The sequence below is a fragment of the Rissa tridactyla genome, chromosome 3 (genome assembly GCF_028500815.1).
Source record: "Rissa tridactyla isolate bRisTri1 chromosome 3, bRisTri1.patW.cur.20221130, whole genome shotgun sequence".
Classification (NCBI taxonomy): domain Eukaryota; kingdom Metazoa; phylum Chordata; class Aves; order Charadriiformes; family Laridae; genus Rissa; species Rissa tridactyla.
The window spans coordinates 10,178,880-10,199,989 of NC_071468.1; the positions used below are offsets into that span (position 1 = coordinate 10,178,880).

At 51.2% G+C, this 21,110-nt stretch overlaps 2 protein-coding genes across 3 annotated transcripts in view; one reads left to right on the plus strand and one right to left on the minus strand.

Moving 5' to 3' along the window:
* Nucleotides 1–29: 29 nt before the first annotated feature.
* On the plus strand, nucleotides 30–1,358 carry MEA1 (male-enhanced antigen 1). Its single transcript, XM_054197433.1, has 3 exons — nucleotides 30–369; nucleotides 468–588; nucleotides 666–1,358. Exons 1-3 carry the CDS (start codon nucleotides 118–120, stop codon nucleotides 827–829), a joined length of 537 nt encoding a protein of 178 aa, XP_054053408.1. The 5' UTR covers nucleotides 30–117; the 3' UTR covers nucleotides 830–1,358.
* PPP2R5D (protein phosphatase 2 regulatory subunit B'delta) overlaps nucleotides 1,237–21,110 on the minus strand; it is a 30,634-nt gene continuing 10,760 nt past the window's right edge. For both annotated transcript variants that reach the window (XM_054197424.1, XM_054197425.1), the window contains exons 6-16: nucleotides 20,044–20,136; nucleotides 19,410–19,540; nucleotides 18,952–19,011; nucleotides 18,150–18,258; nucleotides 17,205–17,258; nucleotides 14,061–14,231; nucleotides 11,876–12,003; nucleotides 9,688–9,789; nucleotides 5,183–5,255; nucleotides 4,604–4,720; nucleotides 1,237–4,229 (exon numbers count right to left, since the gene is read on the minus strand). In XM_054197424.1, coding sequence (XP_054053399.1) covers nucleotides 4,092–4,229; nucleotides 4,604–4,720; nucleotides 5,183–5,255; nucleotides 9,688–9,789; nucleotides 11,876–12,003; nucleotides 14,061–14,231; nucleotides 17,205–17,258; nucleotides 18,150–18,258; nucleotides 18,952–19,011; nucleotides 19,410–19,540; nucleotides 20,044–20,136 — 1,176 coding nt within the window. In that variant the 3' untranslated portion in view covers nucleotides 1,237–4,091. The remainder of the gene's footprint in view (nucleotides 4,230–4,603; nucleotides 4,721–5,182; nucleotides 5,256–9,687; nucleotides 9,790–11,875; nucleotides 12,004–14,060; nucleotides 14,232–17,204; nucleotides 17,259–18,149; nucleotides 18,259–18,951; nucleotides 19,012–19,409; nucleotides 19,541–20,043; nucleotides 20,137–21,110) is intronic.

Below are 21,110 nucleotides of genomic sequence, written 5' to 3' on the forward strand. Positions count from 1 at the left end.
AGGGGAGGGCGGCGGCAGCGGGTTCCCCCCCGCCCCAGGACTACAACACCCACAGTGCCCCGCGGCGGCGGCGCTTCCGGGCGGCGGCGGGACCTCCTCCGGCGCCGCGCCCGGTGTATGGCGGTGGCGCGGAGTATGGGGCCGGAGCGGGTGTGTCCCGAGGAGCCGGGGCCGCCGGAGGCCCCCGACGGCGCGGCGGGATGGAGCGGCGACGAGGAAGAAGAGGAGGAGGAGGAGGAGGAGGAAGAAGAGGAAGGCGGCGGCGGCGGCGTCGGGTACTTGTACCAGCCGCTGAGCCAGGAGCCGGAGCCGGGCCCCGGCGAGGCGGGCCCCACCGAGGCGGGCCCCGGCCTGCAGGAGCGGCTGCAGGTACCGGCCGGCCCTCCCGCCGGGCCGGGGCTGGGGGAGAGCGGGCGGGGAACGGTCCCGACTGCCCCCCCCCCGCCGCTGCCCGCCTTTCTCTGCAGATGCTGAGGCTGCACCTGCCCGACCCGCCGGCGGACAGCGAGGAGGAGGAGGAGGCGGCGGCGGCGGCGGGGGAAGGCGCTGCGGCCCAGAGCAGTCGCAGCTCCATCCCCATGGATGCAGGTAACGGCGTCTCCGGCCGGGCCTCCCCCCCGCGACCCCGGGGCTCGGCCGCGGTCTCACGCCCTCTCTGTTGCCAGAGCATGTGGAGCTGGTGAAGAGGACGATGGCCGGCGTGAAGCTTCCCACCCTGGGCATCCCCGCCTGGGCCAGCCAGATCTCCGAGGACCAGTGGAAGGACGTGGTGCAGCGCACGCTGCAGGCCCGGCAGAGCCTCGGTGGCCCCAAGCCCGAGTGGAAGTGAAGGGCAAGCTGCGGCGCGGGGGCTGCTGACCCCAGCCCTCCCTCCGCCAGGCGGGCACCTGCTGACCCGGAGCCCAGTGGTGATGGGACTCGCCACCATCGACCTTCCAGTTTCTCCCACTGATGTCGTCCGACCGCCCTTCCTGCTCCTTTTTCCTGGTTCTGGCTGGCGCGTAAGTCACTGTGATGTCCTTGTGTTGGCTTCCTCTGCCTCCGAGGAGCCCAACCGGTTTCCATACCTGTGTGCATGTGGAGGGAGAGGGCTTGGCTGGCTTTGCCCAGATTCCCTTGGGACAAACACTGGATTTGTTCCCGCGCTGTCAGTGCTGGAGAAGTCCCTCTCCACACTAGGGCCCCTCCTCCCAGGACAGGGGCTGTGTGTTGGAATACCAGAGGTGGAGTCCAATGTGTCTTTCCAAGAGATTGGTTTTATTTAGTTCTGTACATACAGGGACATCTGTACAAAATCCAACACTTTCATACTATGTAATGCTCTACTGAAAATAAAGTACACCATATGTACATATGAACTGTAAGCAGCTTAATACTTGTGTCCAGGGGGTGAATGCAGTAGTTAGTTTTGCTTGTTCCCTCGGGAGGAGGGAGCCAGGTGAAGTGGAAGAGGCAGCTCCAGTTCTGTCCATTTGGCTGATGTGGGGAAAGGCAGAGGCAGAAATGAGCAGCACTAACGCTAGAAACCAAGTGTTGAGCAAGGGGCAGCTGTAGCGTGGCAGACACAGGTCTGCGTATGAGCAGTACGTGTGGCAGAGAGGGTGAACACACTCCCCCCCCCCCCCCCTTTCTCACATGGTCCCCTTCTTAGATGTCCAGGACACTGGAATGAATAGGGAGCAAACTAATGGCCATGTGAAGGTACTAAGCCTAAGTTCCCTGACCCAGAACAAGACACACAAAGCTATGAGAACATCGAAGCCGTACAGCACGTAGTTGTGATGCATTACAGTCCTGCCCCAGCACATGGCACAACGCCGGCAGCGTCCCTCGGGGGCTGCCGGCAGAGACAGACCATCTGCAGGACAGCGACAGCCTCTGCGCACCAGAAGTCTCTGTTCCTTCTCGCAAGCAGAACAGCCCGCAGCAGGGAAAGGCAGCCACTGCCTAGCAGCAAGCAGGCTCGAGTGAGGGCATACACATGCTGTAGCACTCTAAAAAAAAAAATAATAAATGAGGTGGCGGCTTGATAACGCAACGCTAAGCGGACGAGTCGGAAAGCCTGTACTGCAACGGGGAGAAACGTCCTCCCCAGCCCGAGCCCTGCTGCGGGTGGCACGTGGCAGTCCTCGTCTCCGCTGTGCCCAGAGGCGCCTGCCGCTCCTGTGCGCCATCCGGCATCACCCAGTGCACGTCTACATGCTGTGCCAGGCGTGAGGTAATTGATTGGCAGCTGACCATGAGCTCGGACTAATGTTCAAAATAAGCAATAACCTCCCTGAGGTGTTTCGTAAGTCTCCTGATGAACTGGCCCATTGCGTGAAGCGGAGGGGAGGTGGGGTCCTGCGTGACTGTGGGTGATCTCGCACATATTCACGCTTGCCAGCTGCTCCTGAGAGATGGTGGCATGCCTAACGAGGGCCGAACCGAAAGAGAGCTAAACAGGGCAAGGGCTACGGGATACACAGGGAAAAAACAGCCTAGTTTGGGTTGGAAGAAAGACGTGCTGCCCACCAGCAGTAAGAGCAGAGGGGATGAACCTCTGACCTGGGAATGATTTACTGGTGAGGACAAGCAGAAACACCAGGATCTTCTGCAACATCCCACGATGCTGCAAAGCAGTGTCAGACTAGCACCGACCCCATAAACTCCCTGCGCTGTTGCAAACCCACTTAAGCTTATGTGTCAAGAAAGCAAGCGCAGCAGGTAAGAAGCAAGGAAGACTCCCTTTTCTATCGCAAGCCGGTCTCTCTGAGGTGGCACCGTGGCCTGGCTCTGAATCGGCACCACGAAAGGTAGGGGAGAAAGCCAGATCACAGTAGCACCCACGTGCTGCGCAACCCCCTGGGCTATCAGCAAGTGCGCTCTAAATGCTAAATTAGCACAACAAGTCCCTGATGCACCGTACGATAACTAACAAGGGCCTCAGGCCACAGCAGGTGCCAAAGTAACAGGGCGAGGTGAACTTTGCTCAGAGCACCCACGGAAGCAATTCAGCAGTAGCACCTAGCCATTGATCATGAAGAGGAGACAACTGAACACTCACAAACTCAGCCTGGCCCCGTAACGTGTATCCGTTGCTTCCACTAGTTTGCAGAAATGACTTTAGCAGCGCAAGCTTCCTAGAAACCCTGGCCACTGCAGAGCTAAGGATGGGATACGGCGACAAAGGGAGAGCTGCAGGAGTATTTTAATTGAGCAGGTAGAGGAGGAAAGCAGAAGTCAGTGGCTGACACCTGCTACGAAGCGGGAAGTTAATTCTGGGCCCACAATTAACCCAAGACACCGGGATGGAGACGAGTCAGCACGGACCAACACAAACAGCTGAAGGAATTCACTTTCCCACAAGAGAGCTTCTAAGGATGCTCTAAAGGCAGGGCTGCAGTAGTATGTAGTGCTTGCACCCAGCTTTACTGGGGGTGGCGAAGCACTGAACCCCCACTCCACTGACAGGGGAACAGAACAAGGGGCTTGAAGCAAAAGAAAGGTGGAAGCAAACATCTCCTCCGCTGTACGTGAGACCCTCCAGCTGCAGAGCTGCACCCCAAGGCAGGGCAAAGAGGCAGCAGAGCCCCCACAAACTCTGCCACACGCTCCTGCCCCCAGCTCAGCCTGACCTCTGACCGCCGCAGGCCTTGGCTGCGCAGGCAGCATGGCAGGCATGGCAGAGATGGGCACTTGGGGCTTGTAGCAGCATGCTGAGCCACGCGCGGTAGCCTCTGGCCAGCACGGAGCCCGTGCTGCAGGGCAGCAAGGCTCTGGCTTCCAGGCAGAGTAAGAACCAGGAGGCACCTGGAAATGAAGCGACTCCTGCCCGGGCTGACACAACCGCAGCTCAGGCAGGCTCCCTTCACGCACGCACACCCAAGGTGGAAAGGCAGGAGGAAGGAGGAAAAGCGGGAGGACGTGACAGTGGTGAGATACAAGTTATAACGTAAAACCAGATCTACCCTGGAGGGATGTGGATGGAGTGGAGGACAGGCACAGCTCACCATGTTCATTCCTTATTTATACATGAGAACCGAGTGCATTTCCGTGACCCCTGGGGGAAAGGGATGGGGCAGAGCTTCCCGGGCCAGCTCCTGAGCCCGTCAGAGAGCCTCCTGGCTTGAGGTGAGAAACTCTTCTGCTCTCTTGTGGGCCTCCAGGGCTTTTATAGTGTAGACGTCCTGAGGAAGCTCAGATTTCCGGCGCAGCAAAACTTTCTCCTTCTTAATGTCTTTCAGCATCTACAGACAAACCAAAGGAGTCAGGAATCAGCAGCAAACCCCTTCACCCCTCCATCCTCCCCATTCTCTGACTCCAACTGCTCTAGGACATGCTAGGTGACACTGCAGCATGCTGCAGAACAGGCTGAGAGCCAAACACAGACCAAAAGGATACAGAAAAGTCCCACTTGCACTTTTTGCAGAGTGGGAAGGTTAGATAAACTCCACTCTTCAGACTACAGGTTGATCTCTAATGATCAGGGATGACAGTAGGGGCATTTACCCTCAGAACACTTGGAAAGAGCCAGTTGTGGCTGCTGGACCCTGGACTGACTATGCTGATGTCCTGGCTGGTCTAAGAGTAATTGTGGAAGGACCCTGGTCACTTTACGCACCTGCACAGCTTCCGTCTCCACCGTTTTCTTCAGTAGCTGTATATCCTCTGCAGTCGGGGTCTCCGTTTCCATACAGCAGACAGAAGGCAATGATGAAGGTGCGTAATACATGGGGTACTGCAGATAACACAGACAGCCGAAGAGTCAGCACGCCGTCCAACACCAAGTCTTCTCCCCCAGCATCCCAACACGGCACGGCACGCTTCTTCCAGCCGCCCTCTCTGGCACCCGCAAAGGTAGCAGTAGGTACACAGACAGGAAAGGAGCATCTTCTCCTACCCATTCCTGCCTGTGCCCTCTGAGCCACCGCACACCGCATGTGCAGCAGCCACAGCTGAGAAACACGTACATGCTCTCTAAGGCATTACTTAGAGGTCAGTGCTACGGAGGGGACCAGGCTGGTAAAACACTGCCAGCATCCCCAAGACACTGGGTTTTGGGAGGGACAGACCACAGCTACAGCTGTGTGCACAGGACTGAGATGAGGTGCTAGAGCCTGCTCTCATGAGCTGAGGAAGCAGGTGAAGACCCCCCCACAACATTCTCATCTCATTCATCCTCGGTCCTGCTGCTACCCACCTGGGGGTTCAGCCGGGCCAGCTCCTCTATTTTCTGCCACATTTCTTCTCGTTCCTTCATCCTGAACCTTCCCCTGCAGAGAGAGAGAGCGCAAGTGTGAACTCCTGGGGAAAGTGCAGCTTTCGCTCACTGGAAAAACAAAGGCAAGAGACACTGGAAAAGTGCAGGCGAGAGGGAGAGCTGCTCTGTCCTTCAGAGACCCCTAATCCTACCTACAAGTGAGATGTGGCAAGAAGAGGGGACACAGGGCAGCTAGCAGGAGGTAGGCAGGCACGCTCCTCGCCCACCTCAGAGCACGGGGTGGCAGCACTGGGCCGCAGAGGCACTTTTTCTCTGGCTTTGTGCTGCAGGAGTGGACCAGAGCAACCGGTTTCTGGAGTAAAGTGATGACACCAGTTTGGATGTCAAACACACATTTCCCTGGTGCCCCACAGATGCAGAGGGACAAACTGCCATTTCCAAGAGAGCTGGGGCCCAAATGCCCACAGTTCCCTCTCTCTCTCTGGCCATAACACACCAGAGAGCTGCCCAAACTCCCAGACGCAGCTCTTGAACTTGGCACAGATTTTGGCCCAGACCTTAAGTGACCGTTCAACTGGGCCACCTGTAAATCCCAGGGAAGGCTCCCTGCAAACAGAGGTGAGCATCCACCGCTCCTTGTTATTCTCTTCTACATTTTAAACATCTGCACTAAAATCTCTGCTTTATTTATGATTTTAACTAACTACCTGGCTTTCATCCCAGCTACTAGTGCCCTATCTATCCACGCTAAGGAAGTTCTTATAGTCTGTAATCACCTCACACTCTTGAAATCTTTGTAAGAAAGGAGGCTAAAAATGAGAATGAAGCTGCCAAGCACTCAAGCGGCAGACTACTCCATTGACAGAACAGAGGGTCAAAAAAACCCCAACAAACCAAATCCCTAATGAATAACCCACACCTCAATTTCTGACAGCTCTGGAGATCTCTGCAGGGGACTGTGACCTGGAGTTAGTACTGATCTTTGCTAGCTCTTTGCTGCCTCATCCCCAATTTCTCCAGAATCCTTTTTAATTGCTTGGTAAACAGAAACATACATATTACTCCTATCTTGCCACTGGAAATGTAGACCAACATGTCTGTCCACAAAGGCCCTGACATCATGAAGGCCACTGCCTTCCTAGGTGATGTGGACCTCATGAGCTCCCTTCATGACAGTATGAGGAAGCCACTGGCAGGACATTTGGGAAAGAAGGGCTATATTGGGAGGTATCTTCTCCTTCCCACTGCTGTGGCCTACATAGGAGGAGGCAAGGTAGCTGCTACCAGAGAGATGTCAAGTGCCAGGGTGGCCCCAGGGCACGTTGACACCACGCTCCTTGAAAGGCAGTGTTTGAGGACCTCACACTTTTACAGAAGGGCACATTCAGGACAAGACGCTATCTACCTGCCCCAACCTCCCCAATGTTTTCCGAAGGGTTCTGATAATTCAAACAGCTTCAAGATGTCTGGGGAGATTAGTAAGGCGCAGTCAGTCCACCTGCACTGAACAGCAGAGAGCCTCCCCACGCATCCCAGGGAGACTCCGTCCCTCCACGACCAGCCTCGGCTGCAGCCGCCCAGCCAGGGGCGCAGCAGTGACAGGCCTCAGCTGGCATGTCACTTGTAGGCACAGTAACTAATTAAAAACCATGGCTAAGCCTTTTCCGAGCAGGCTTCTCAACATCTGGTTGCAGCCTAGTTGTGTACCTACAAGCTCTCTCCTTTTCACCGCTTCACGTTTACTGACTCTTTGCACGTGCAGTCCTTCCCACACACGCTATTTCCTAGTTCACAGCACAAGGTCTCTTATCGGCTCACTGGGAAAACACTTCATAGGTCTCTCTCCCTTTTTCTGTCTACGCTTAAGTAGCCTCAGTGTTTCAAACACGTCAGTCTCACTGAATAAGGCTGAAGTCCTGCGGAAAAAGCAAGGCATCACACAGTTAAAGGTCAGTCTTGCATTACAGTGATCCAGCCAGCATTCCCTTCGGCACACTGCTTTACTCCGGAGGCACTCGACATCACAGCCTCACAGGTTTTTATTAGGAAAAAAAGAAAAAAAAGTGCCATTTCTATTTGGTTGAAGTCTCTGTGTTTGAAAAGAAAACGGCAATTGACTGCAATGCCACGTCACTGTCCGCCGACAGGCATGGCCTGCAGTCAGCTCTGCCAGGGAGGCAGCAGAAACGAGCTGCGGATGCAGCGTGTCTTCTCCACTGAAAGGGAGGCAACAGGACCCGCCGCTCATCAGAACAGGTCACAGCGCTCTGCGGACAGAAGAGCAGGTAGGGGAAGCGCAGGAATGGCACTCCAAACTCTGAGGCAGACTCTTCAGCTACGAAACGGTCTCGTTCCACCAGGGAGACAGCACTAAGCAACGCTCTCCTGCCTGTGAAACACGCTTTTTCTAACCCCGTTCATTCCAGCAATGACTTATTCTATTACACTCCAGAACATGCAGCCGCAGTGTTAAGTGCACATAGATTTGCTTATATTTCTTGGGTATTTTAAAGACATGGAAGGAAAAGATGATATTTTCACAATGGACTTAAGTAAAGAACTCGGGCATACTGCTCTAGTAAACCCAGGTTTCTAATTCACCTTCCCAAGTGCACGCTCTTTCCCCCACCACTGCCCTACGTCCTGTCCAGTCCCAGGCCCCTTGCCCAACAAACCCCGATCTCCTCGCTCCTCTAATTTGTTCTCTTTACCTATCCCATTCCTACTATCCATTAAGTATTAAGACGTTAAGAATAACACGTACCACCAACCCCCTGGCTCTTCACTGTACCTGTGCCCAAAGCCTCTACCTCCTTTCTACCTCCTTGCCCAGACAAGCTGCTCTTCCCCCCAGCCTGCTGTCCTACCCCATTCCCTTCTGCCACAAATTTCCCCCTCTAGTCCCTACAGACCTTTCACAACTTTCTCTCCCAGCTCTAGCATCCCTTCAGAGGGAGACCTTTTCACATTTCTCAAGCCAGGAACAGCTGCTAATGCTGTGCTAGTGGCAAGAGAGTTGAGCCTTATTGTCTTCACCCAGAACATCCTCCTTAGCTGGGTCTCTGTGGCAGGGAAATCCCACTTAGCCGAGGAATTGTATCATGCTCACCATAGGTAAACTCATCTCGGATTCAGCTGAAAGACATTTTTACATCCCGCCCACCAAGCTTTCAATTGACATTTTACCAAATTCGGTTATCTAGGAGAGCAAAAGGTTTATCCTTGATAAAAACCCCAATACAAGGTTTTCTGAAGCATCATTAAGCGGAGAGGCACTAGAGGAAAAAAAAAAATCATCTTAAGATGAGCAGAAAACACTGCAGCTCTAGCTGTCCATTTCTTGGACGGCTCTGGGCTGCTTCCTTGACCTTTTCCAGAACAATCCTCCATCAGCCACACACCAATGCTGGGAACAGTCACCGTCAGCAGGTCAGCATGTGTAGAGGCTAAACAGGTAGAAAAAGCTCCTGATGGAAACTCCAGGTAGGTCTCATAGTAAACGTGCTCTCACTGTGACTTAAAATATACGTGCAGACATTTGTGGGCTTTACAAATGCCCTAGAATGGGAAAAAAAAAGTCCTGCTTGCTCCCAATTTAGGTGTTAACCAAACCTTAATTTCTCCATATGCAGATTACCCACCCCCAAGCTCTGATTCATATCTCAACTCTGTTATTTATTACTATTTCACAAAACCACTCAATGTATCCCAGAGCTCCCCACTGTCAGCAAGGGTTAGCCCTGCTCACCCCACCGCCACCCTTGTGGCAGCCCCGGCTCATCCAGGAACGAGAAGCATTATTTTATGTCACTAAGTCAGCAGAAAACAGACCCAGGGTAAAAAAAAAAAGTTTCCTTCTAGCTTACTGAACTGACTCATCTTACCAAGGCAAGTCATACAAGCACCAAAACCCGCATGAAGAAGCAGAAAAAGTGGATTTTTTTTCCTCTTCACAGCAACATGGCACAGGTACTTGCTGAGCTCAGATTTTATCCCCACCACTTGCTGTTTGAAATTCCAGATATTATTCCATCTTTATTACTGGAAAACTGAAAGCGTCCTGTGGCATGAAAGATGCGTTACGCCCACTGCAGCAAAGCTCTTCAGAAAAGTAAAGCAGCAGGATTCCACTGGCGGCACTACGACATATACGAACCAGTAAATATTTCCAAGGCAGAGCATAAGTGTCTCTGCAAAGCTGAGTATCCTCTACATTGCAATTTATTTCCTCGTGACCCATCAAACTTTGTCACTCTTTTCTAAGCTACCTGCTTCATCAGAACTGAAAGGATTTTTATCAGGGCACACGTTTTACCTCTTCTCATGCCTACACATAGTTATTGCTGAGGAATCCTACTTTTTGACAAAATGATTCGCACCACCTTTCCTTTTCCCCTCTGCCTGTTGGCATCTACCTTCTGTTACTGTACCCCAAGGAGACTCCACGACGAGCTCAAATTACTTGCCAAGAACCTCTTACTCACTTCTGCTTTTCTGCCTTATATTGCTGCGTGCAGTCATCAAAAAGCTTTTGGTTCATCTCCATGAACAGCTTCAGTGCATTGTAGATCAGCCCATGGATTGTCCTGCGAAGAAATGAGGAGAGGAGAACAAGTCATGGTGGTATCTTCCAGGTTCTCAGCCCTGAGTTAGCACGAGCAGCGCAGACAAGAGCTAACAGCAGCAGCAACTCATACACTACAGCAATGTGAGGAAAGATTTTCACACAGTCACAGCTCTTAGCATGGGAAAACCCCGTCCACAAACACAGCAGAGACTATCACACAGGGAGAAAGAGACAGAGAAGAAAGAGAAGACCACTGGGACAGATCTCTTCTACTGTGGTCAGACTGATGAGTGCAAAAACACGCATTCACGTATTTATTTCTTGCAGTTAGAAACTGGAAAGGAAGGATGCTAGGGACCTGCTCCGGGCTGTTCTCAAGGGGGCTTTACCTAATCTAGCTTTAGTGCCTCCCACAGTTCACCTCACACATGCACAATGACTTTTTTGGGCTGCCCGGTATTCAGTCATCAGCTTTGTCACTGAGCTGCCCAAAACAGAGCCATTCAGCAGCCCTGTAGAGATGGGAACCTGCACAAAGAATACCACAGAAGAAACGCTGACTTTGTGTCAGCAATTTATGGATGGATAGCTTGTACTGTGTGTGAGCTCTCTCTGGGCAAGGACTCTCCCGGGGAATGAAAACAAGCACTGAAGCTGTCTCTGAAATACCTGACCCAGGGGCAAAAGACAAGAGACTCAGTAGATTGAGCTCTGTGCCTCGCCAGCTCTACAGACGGAATAAGGAAGAGAGCGCTACAGCCCTACTGGACTCACGCAGGCTGTCTGACAAAGTGCTGGAGTAGACAAGCTATGGGAAGGAAGAGGAGAACGTGAGGCACTCAACCTGCCCTGGGAAGATGTGTCTAGTGCTAAAACAAAGACAAGGAGCAATAAGAGGAAAACACTTTCAGGACTTCTGCCGTACCACTGGGAAGGAGACAGAAACAGCAGAATCACAAATCTTGACTGGTGCAAGAAGGAAACAGAACTGGTGAAGGGTTTCAGACAAGAACATTAAGTCCTTTTCTAAACTCTGATCAGGAGGGGCCGTAACGCTGAGCGAGAGAGGGTCTGTGCACATCTGCATGCACACGTGCCTATGTGCGCACACATCATATGTCCGTGCGTGCACGCACGTGTGTGCCTGTCTGCACACGCATGTGCCTGTTGGTGGGCGTGTGGGCGTAACTGGGTGTTTGTGCACATTCATCTCTGCATGTCTGTGTCTATCCCAGTCTTTAACCGGTGGCTGAAGTTCGTGCTTCCTGGTATAATGAAGAGAAGGAAGCAGTCAAACAGCAGACCAGCAGGGAGCTCTCTGCAAACAAGTCCCACCTCACAACCCTGTCTTTGCTACCACAGTACGCTCCTAAGCCCCGGACTCGCCCAGCCTCCCTAGAATTAATTATTTTGCTTTTTTTACACCCTCTAGAATAGGGGAAGATGACTTTTTTATGTGTCTTCCTGTGGGTTTTGCTGGCAGGCTTTAGGACCTTGGCTGCGGACTGAGTATTTGTAGCCAATTTATTAAAAGGAAGTGAGTTTTACAACTTGAATTAACCAGGTAAGGAATCAAGGGAAGAAGCAGTTGGAAGAAAGGTGAGCAGGAAGTTGATGGGAGAACCATAAAACAGATGAGTATCAACGAATCAGACACAGAGACCAATAATTAGACATGGGACATCTGCCCCGTTACTTCTGCTTTCTCCGTTCTTCCTGTATGCAAGGACTCAGGCACTGCATTAACCAAGGTCTCTGGTCATGGAGAGCATACGGGTGATGATTACTTAACAAGCAGCCAGAAGTTGGCTGGAAAACCTACTGCACACCTCCAAGAGACCTGCAGCATTAGTGGTATGCAGGTACCAAACTCTGGGTAGACTCAATGGCCCCAAGACAGGTCATTGCAGGTGCCTGACCCCTTGGCAGAAGCAGGTCACTGTGGTCTGCTGTGTCAATTTTCCATGCTAACAACCCCTCTGGCTCAGCACCGGGTGTCACCGAGCGCCATGCGTCATTGCACTGTAGCAGCATGCCCCAAGATCGCTAGTAGGTCAAGCAATCCTGCATGCACAGCAAGTGCCAGGGCATGCGGAAGGACCTACTTGTTCCAGTGACTCTTGGAGTTCTTGTAGAGCGCTGGAAACATGATCGGGAGAATTTTGGCTGCGTTATCGCTGATCAGGCTCATGATATACTCGTTGTTCCAATAGTACAGCGCTCGCTCTGCCACCTGCAGTGGGAGAGAAAGCCATCCTTGGAGAGGCTCCTTCCAGTAACACCTGTGGTGCACAGGGAAGCTGTGCAGTGCTGAGACCAGAGCTTGCCACCACCAAGCCAAGGAGTACATGCTTCCCCACAGCGCGGGCAGCAGGGCTGACCTTCGACAACTTCTACAAGCCATTCATCCCTGTCGCCCAGCCTTCTTTCCATCAGCCTCTGCCAGACACGTCTTACTTTCCTGAGGAAAAACCTCAGGTTCTTGACTAGGCAAGCCTACCATTGATACACTGATGACTCCAACACCCTTTACACAACACTTGAGGATGGTAATGTCACCCACTCCAGGTCCCAGCTCAGACTGGCTCCAGGCCTCCTTCGTTTCCTCAGACTGTCCTCTGTAAAGCTCCATTCCCCCCATTCCTCCCTGGCCCTCCCCACAACAGAGTCTCTCTGGGCTTTGGAGCATGCTTCAGTCACCAGGCCCACAATTCATCCCTCTGATTTGGTAAGGGTGAAAATATGGAAAATCTTGGGGCAGACATCCTGCTCTAACAAGACAAGCAAGTCTAACAAGTTTCCACATAGCGACAGATTCAACCACAATTCTTCATATTTAATCACAAATCTGGGCAATGCAGATCACCAGGCTAATTTCTGCATTTAGCACCAGCTTGAGAATGGCTTAAAAAGCTAGGAAGAGAGACATCCAGTCTCAGTTTTATATTTCAGATGATGCAGAACTCACTACATCCCCTTAACGTATTGTTCACTTACCTAGCTTCGGTTTCCAGCTATTAGATCTTGTAAAGCCTTTACCTGCTAGATTAACACACAATCCACTCAGACAAAACTCTCCCCCACCAAGGTGTTCTGACTTACCAAGAAGTCAGTTCCTGGTTTTGCTCTCATACAAGCTGCAGACACAGAGACTGTTCAGCCTGACTGTAAGGGACACCTTTGGGGTTAATTTTCTTAGGCTGGAAAGTGTTTGCACCTTCTCCAGTTTTTTCAGTCTTGTTTTTCAAAAAGCTGGCAGCAGATGAGGGCTGCTACCAAGTACAGGATGCCTCTCCTCCAGCCTTTACCCTACTTTATCCAAGCTCCTTAGTTCCCTGTGGTAGCTCCTTCCACACCCAAAGGTCATGTTAGTCCTCTGGTTCCCACTGCCACACCAGTAATCCACGTCCAGCTGGTTTCCATCAGGCTCCTCCAGTCCTCTCCAGGAAACAGCGAACTTTTTACATACGCACGTGACCTAGACTGTCCTCATTTTTGGCTTGTAAACACGTGACTTTGTACATCTCTGCACAAAAAGACAGACTGAAGCCAGCCTGCCTCACTGTGCAGTCACACTCACGCCGGGGGAGGGCTATGTCACTATTTAACACCCCATCTATACCTGGGTCAGCCACGTGTTTCACTGGCAAGCTGTCTTCTTCCTGGGCACCCTTCATGGCAACCTAAACCAGTGAGCCAAGAACACCTGCTAGGAGCTACTAGCAGGTTCTACCACCTTGGACATTTTAAACCTTAAGACTACCAGCCACAGAGGCTGTTTTAGCCTGATACTACAGCCAGCTTCCCTTCAGTGGGAACAAGAAGCAGACTCTAGCACTTTCTCAATATACCTCGCTCTTTACCACCTATACCAGAATAATACAAAGTACCTTCTCTGCACACTGTCTCTTTGCTTGGCCTCCCTCCAATACAGCCAGCTTGGTTTTACTCCAACGGGGTGACGCTGGATGGATCTCCTCTATGTTTGCTAGTCAAAACAGGAGGTGGCAGAGCACCGCTGCTCCAGCCTGCTGCAATAGATGGTGCTGAATAGCACAGCGCAGCAGGAGCGGCTCCACTGATCCATTTTGTTTTCTCTTTGGATGAGCTTGCTCTGTGGTTGTGGTGAGGATTCTCACAGCCTCCCACCACATCACCCCAGTACTCACCCTGGTCACACCTCCACGTGCCACTGATCCACAAAGACAAGCCCAAAAGCTGGGGTATCACCCTCACGTGCCAAGTGGGTTACAAGCCTATGCCTTATCCCCTCCCAGAGCTGCAACCCACCTGGAAGTGTGGGCTGGAGACACACTTGGCCAACTGCCTGAACAAGGGCTCCATAACTTTCACAAACTCAGACGGCTCAATCACATCCAGGATCTCCTCCAGCTCATTTAAAAACATCACCTCCTTGGGACTGTGAGTTTTCGGCCAGAACTTCAGCAAGCCCACAATCACCTGAACAGGGAGGGTACAGAGACAGTGTTAGAGGGTGAAAGTTAACGCCAACTGTGAAATAAATTTTTAAATGTCTGTTCACAACAACAGAAGGGAGGAAGTAACAGAAGAGACTTTCTCAGAAAGTCAGGGTGGGTTACCAGGGAAGAAAGAAGACAAAAAGCCCAAACTCTGCCAAGTCTGGGCAGAGTGCAAGACAGCAGCACTGCCCAGGCTGCTACGACTCTGTAGTACAAGCACAAAGCTTAGAGCCACTTTTTTCCCCAAACACAACTTCACACAGAAGGCTCAAACCAGAGTGAGTAGCGGATGGCAGATGGTGCAGAGCAACCATGAAAGATCAACTAATAAAACTGGAAATGCTATGGAGGAGGTCGCTGAGGAGTCATTATTCAATACACCGCAAAGCTTGAACACTGGGGAGCAGCCAATAAAAAATGCAATGGATGGGTTTGCGACAAGCAAAAGGAAGTATCATTTCACAAAAAAAGTAATTGGATTATGGAGTTCATTCTTCCAAGACTCCAAACAGACTCCAGAAGGGAGTAGACAAGTTTATGGAGTTTACACCTAATGGTGATAATCAAATAGGTTGCCCAGAGAAGCTGTGGCTGCCCCATCCCTGGAAGTGTTCAAGACCAGGCTGGATGGGGCTTTGAGCAGCCTGGTCTAGTGGGAGGTGTCCCTGCCCAGGGCAGGGGGGTTGGAACTAGATGATCTTTAAGGTCCCTTCCAACCCGAACCATTCTGTGATTCTGTGAAATATGACAATGCAGATGCAACTTCTGGCTGAGTAAACTACTGCTTACAAGATACTGGTGGAATATACTAGGGGAAGGGCTACATCCTGCTTGATTTTAATTCTTTGTTTTTAATATTGCTTCCTTCCCTACTCATCTGCTTCTAGACACAGTCAAAGGCAGGATCCAAGATCCTGCAGGCCTTCACTCTGTTGGAGCCATTGGTACGGTATTTACAGAAATGCCAGCTCTGTGGACACTAGACTCACACACAACTGGCAGTAGAAGTTGCTCTTTTCAAACTCTGTGTACTTCAGCAACCTGACCCTGAAGCCAGCACTAGAGAGGAAGCTCGCAGCAGTGAAGGGACAGTAGTGGGCAACACAACAGCAAGGTTATAAACATCTGAGCATTATGTTTCCACCAACTCAAGGCTCGAGAAGCCAACAGTTTGGTATCCTCAGTGTTTGTCATTACGCCAGTTTGCCATTCAGGCAAGAGTTAGCTTCAGTGACTCAGACGTAATTTCTCCTACAGCTAAGGTGGTGCGAGGTGTGTCGAGTCTGTCTTCGCTATTACTGAGCACATCTGAAGCCTTGCTCACCTGGCAGTCATTCAGACTGCTGTTAACGCAAGAGCTACCATGTCAAGCCCTGCTGAGCAAGCTTCTGGGAGGACCACTCTAAGTGAGCATAGACCTAGTGAGTGATCTGGCCTCCTTCCAGCACTGATGGGAACATCTAGTGCATTCAGAGCCTTGCTGATGCAGAAACCCTGTAATTCTTCATGACTTCAATAACCCCAGTCATCTCAGGAGTCTATTCAAAACCTTCACAGGCAGGATGCTTCAACAGGACACAACATGTGGCAATATGGCCTTGGTACGTCTGGTTGAGACCCAATGCAATACCCACTGAAGGTAATGAAATTGTGTCATCCCACCGCTTTCCACAAGCACCAAACCGGACCAGGGCGTCTAATTCAGGGGCCACTAACCCATTACCCAGGAAACACTGACAAGCTATGGAGCTTTCTTATTTGAATAAGCTGCAAAATGAATCCTGGAAATATTGACAGGTTTCTATTTCTCTCTTCTTTGCAGTGCTTTGGCAGGAGGTTGTTGGGCTGGATGTCAGCCACAGGAAGTATTCAGCATGGTCAGGAAGCTACTTTACGCAGTTTGTTTCAGAGCAGGCTTTTGGGAACACAGGAAACGGAGGACCCACATTTAAAGGAAAAGCTGGGAGGTCTGCTTCAGCACTGCTGGTGTCAGAGCTGAGGAACCAGAAAGCTGCCAATAGCTGACCAGCTTCCACCGAGCACAGTCAGTCTCACCATGAACGCACACATTTCAGCCAGAGAACAGAACGACCTCAGCTAGCATTACTCATTAAAATGCTCACGCTTTCTGGTGCTCCCTGCTACAGTGACACAAGCACACGTTCTTTGGCCATCTGCTGTTTTGAGGCTGTTGAAGCTCAGCTCTGTAGAAGACATTTCCTGGCCTGCAGTGGGTGGAGAAACACTTGTCTCCTGCTTGCACCCTCTGCCAAGCCGGCATATAGCCTAGTTAACACTGCAGGTCTGCGCAGCCAGTAATTGGAATATGTGAGGTCCCCATCTACACTGCTCACACATTTTAGAACCTGCTGTTTCCCAGCGTTACATCCTGAAGGCAAATGTGTCTACAATGTGACTTAAGACTATGGAGCTAGCAAAGTGATGCTAGAGCAAGATGGAGAACACTTTTGTCAAGGAACAGTGGCTTGCCTAAGTAGACCTTTGTGTTCCAGGCGCCTAACCTTATCCCCACAGTTTTTCAGCCAACTCCAGCAGTCTGGAGTGGACTCTTACTATTTCAGGGCCCCCATGAGCTCATGCTGGTTCCATCAGATATCAGATGGCCATGTATTTTGTCTCTGTGGCATCCGTCACCAGCTGAAAGCTCTGCCCTGGAAGGACAGCTCAGTATAGTGTTCCTTCTGCTACACCAAGATTTGAAGCACAAAGGAAGACTATAACCCACCTTCCTGAAGGTTTCAGGACAGAATGCCCAAAGGCTTGCACATGAGCAACACAGCCCCTTCTGCCCACAGGGTACCAGGCAAACCCAGTGAACAACGCAGCTGACTCCCAGTCTCTTTAGCCTTTTTTCACCCCTGCCGTACTTTAAGGAAGCCATGATGCTTTTTAGGACGTGACTGACACATAGAGGTTAAGCAAGGTTACTCACTGGCTCTGTCAAGCTGCTGTCTTTCTCCAAGAACTGTACAACACAGTACGCCAACTGTAGGAAAAAAACACGGCAAAATTAGAGGCAAAATTCCTCAGGTGTACCTGAGATTAAAGCACCACCACCGCCCTAGGCTGGAAGTCACATTACGCCCTCCAGAGAGTGTGTGATAAGCAGACAGTTGCAGCTCCAAATGAATCCAGTTCTTCTGACAGCAAGCGAAGGCTCCAAGACCAAGTAGGCAGGGCCTGAGCTCAGGACATTCATGCAATACAAAGGATAAAACTTGAGCCACCTAGAACGGTCCACGGTTAATATATTCAAATGCAAGCACAGCTGCACACATGGGAAGGAACAAACCTGACTATCACAAAGCCCTGCACCATAAAAACAAGGCTGGGAGAACAGACATCGCTGCTCAGTACCCATACTTTTTCACTTCATAGCCCAAGTTCTGATCTTCTCTACTCTTCTATTACATATAGTAAATTGCAAGAAATTAATCTCTATACCAGCCTAGCAGCCCAGCATGCTGATTTCTCTGCATATCTCAGCGGTGACTAACAGCTGACTGTGACACCGCACGCACAGGCTGACGACTGCAGCTTGGAATTTTACCTCTCTGGCTTCAGCAGGGCCCCAATATTTCACAAACTTCCAGCACAAAGACGCAAAGCAGGCCACAGCATTAAGTCATCAGGAAACGGCAGGATACCCTCCTATCAGCCCCGGGGCAAAAGGCACACACATATACATACAGGCCCAGGCACCGCAAGGCTGGGACAAACGACCAACAGCAAGGGACTAGTGCAGAGCCCAAAACATCTCAACAGCAAGAACTTTGTACAACACAGTAGTGCAGCCCCATGAATAGCTATAAGCCAGCCTGAACAACAGCTTTTGCAAGAATCACATTTTGCCCCGGAAACGTGAAGCACTTCTCACCTGCGGGTGATAGACACTGAGAGACTTCACCTTGTGCAGTGGTAACAAGACTCTGATGAGGAACATCTTATGCTCTTCCTTCAGAGGCAAAGCAAACCCATTGATTATGCTGAGAAGAAACAAGAGTCTCGTTAACATCTTTACTCAGCAGAAATACAGTATCTCTCACGTCAAAGCAATCAGTGGCTTGCCCTAGCTCTCATTAGTCACTTGAGAAAGCACCCATCAGAAGAATTGTGGTCACTGGGGCCCAACCTGCATACCATGCTCAGTGAGAGTGTGTCCTCAGCAGGCACGGCAGGGAAACGCCTCTGATGGGGCCTGGGCTCCGCTCTGTCCCGTGCCAGGCTGAGCCCACACACACTCAAGCAGAACCTCTGGAGAAGGCCAGCACAGAGGCAAGTCAGTCCTCAACGTTTGTATTTTATAGAACAGGAGGGTGGCGGCATAAGAGACAGCTGCCAACCAAAGGGCAGCTGAAGCCATGGAGAAGGCTGCCCACTGCTAAGGCTTATCAGAACCGTGAGGAAGCTCGTTTACTGCCTGCTAAGGGAAGACAGCAAGTGTGACTGGACTCAAACTCAAAAGAACAGGAGACAAATCTGGGGAGGACAAGGCTACCACTGCACTTATCCGCAGGCTGGGGAGTACTTTCACTGTGTGCTTTGTCAGACTGAGATCCTCCGGAAGAGGTGGCTCCTGTAAGAACTGCTGAAGGAAGGCACTGCCAGCTCATGCGGCACGCTGGGCTGGGAGGTCTCGCTCACTATGGGCCCTCTGGGACTTCCAAAAGTGCCTTTACCTTCCCAGGATCTCCAGCAGCTCTGCGATCCCATTATGGTGCTCTGTTTCATAGATGAACCTAACAAGAAGAGAAGAATGAGAGGTCACTGCCAAACGCTGGATAGTTTCAAAAGGAAAAGGAAGGAAAAACACCGGAGACAGGGAGCTTCCTAGCAAATAACAGAACTCCCAAGGCGGCAGGGCAAAGAGTAAGGGAAGCAAATGAATTCACTGCCCCCAGATCAGCTAAAGCTCACAGGTCCCAACACTTGCTGTGTGCGCTGAAGACAGCGGTATCACATCCTCACTGCTCTTAAGCACCAGTGAATGCTATCCCTGCCAAAGCAGTGTGACACAAATGAGTCACTTAGCTAATCACAGTCTGGATCAGAGAGAATCACAGCCTAGTGCCCCAAATTTATCTCACTGGATTGTCCCACTCACTCACTAGGCCAGTGGCACTAAGAAGCATCTCACCTGTAAAATATATTGTTGATCTGCCGCCTCACATATGCGCGCAGGCCCAGGAACTTCCCATAAATCCTGTGCAGAATAGTCTTTAGGAAGTCTCGTTCTCTGGGGTCTTCGCTGTCAAAGAGATCCAGTAGCTGTGGGGAGAGAAATTCAGTCGATATCTGCATACTGTCTGTCTGGACAAAGCTATCAGCAACACCGGGCACTGCTCCTGCCCAGCAAAAGCAGGTCTTTCAGTTGAGAGATGCCTTCAGCACCCTGAGCACAGTGGTCGCTTCCCTGAAACATGCAGCCTCCTAGTCACAAGCTGGAGCCATCAGCACTTCTTTCGTCTTCGGAAGCACAGTGACGGCCAGCACACACTACAAAGCTGCGTGTCCCCAGATTTGCCCTGCAAAGCTCCCAGTGCCCCTCTCCACCTGTACAATGAGTGACGAGTTCCAGGGACCACAGCTCGCACACACTCTTGCCCTGCACAGAGAATTCTGGCTGCTCATTCAAGACTAGACACAGGAAAAAAGAAAACCCACATCATCAAGCACCTGCTGACGAAGCTGTTTGCATAACACCTTGACCAAAATCTGCTGCATGTCTTTCACAAAGGTGGTGCACAGTGGCAGGGGCAACAATTACTTACAGATAGCACAAACTTCTGGTCAATGTATTTCTTGGCTACGTTTGGTTGAAAGTCAGGCGATTCCAGGAACCGGAGGAAGAACTCGTACACCAGCTGTGTGGGGAGAAGGAAGGATCACTTAGAAATCTCCCCATCCTCTCACCAGTGTTTACATCATATTTTAAATGTTTTCTTGCTCCTTAAGGATTCAGGGAAAGGCTGTGAAGCCCCAGTAGGAGCGTAGAAAACACAGGAATCTGTGCTTCCCCACACAGTGGGATCAACTCAGCTGTCCTTGCTCTGATGGGCAGGGGGGCGGTGGCACGTAACTGCCCAAGTCTGCATGAGATCTCATCACCTCAGGTCCCACCAAAGACAACAGCTACCTACTCAGATGAAGACACTAGGCCTGGGAAATTCTTCTCCCACCTTCATCCCGTGTCTCTACAAAGAACAGAAACCTCCACAGGAGTTGGCAAAGGCTCAGGCTTCACTGGAAGCCCTTGAGACACACCAAGGAAGACCAAAAAAGCAGAGAAATAAAACGGACCCCAGGAAAACACGTTGTGTCCTCTGCCTTCTGACACCAGACTGGCTTGAACCCACTAAGCCATGTAAGCTGTGTGCTGTGTCCCACTTGGACAACAAAGGACAGCTTGCTTTGAGAAGGCTATTAGTGCTGAAGCAGCAGCAGCAACAACAACAACAGAAACAATAACAACAACAACTGCTGTCCTCCTAGAAGGACGAGTCCATTCCAGGGCTGACCCTGCCTGGTGCTTCCGAGGGGCCACTAGGCCAAACAAGTGCGCTGCATCCCGAAGGTCTGACTCTGGAATTGAAGGTGCTATGGGGCCACCCATTCACAGGTAGGGCTCAGCTGCCAAGGACAGCAGCACAGAAAAAAATGAGGGGATGACCAAAAAACTCAGCATACGCTTGCCACAAGTCCATGCTGTCTGCTGCTGACTTAACTCTGAGAAACAAATGCTTCCCAGCATTCATAGCGCTCTGGTGCTGAGGACATGCCATTTCTATCGACGCTCACATCCCTACGTCAACTGCAGCAGTGAGAAGTGATTAACCAC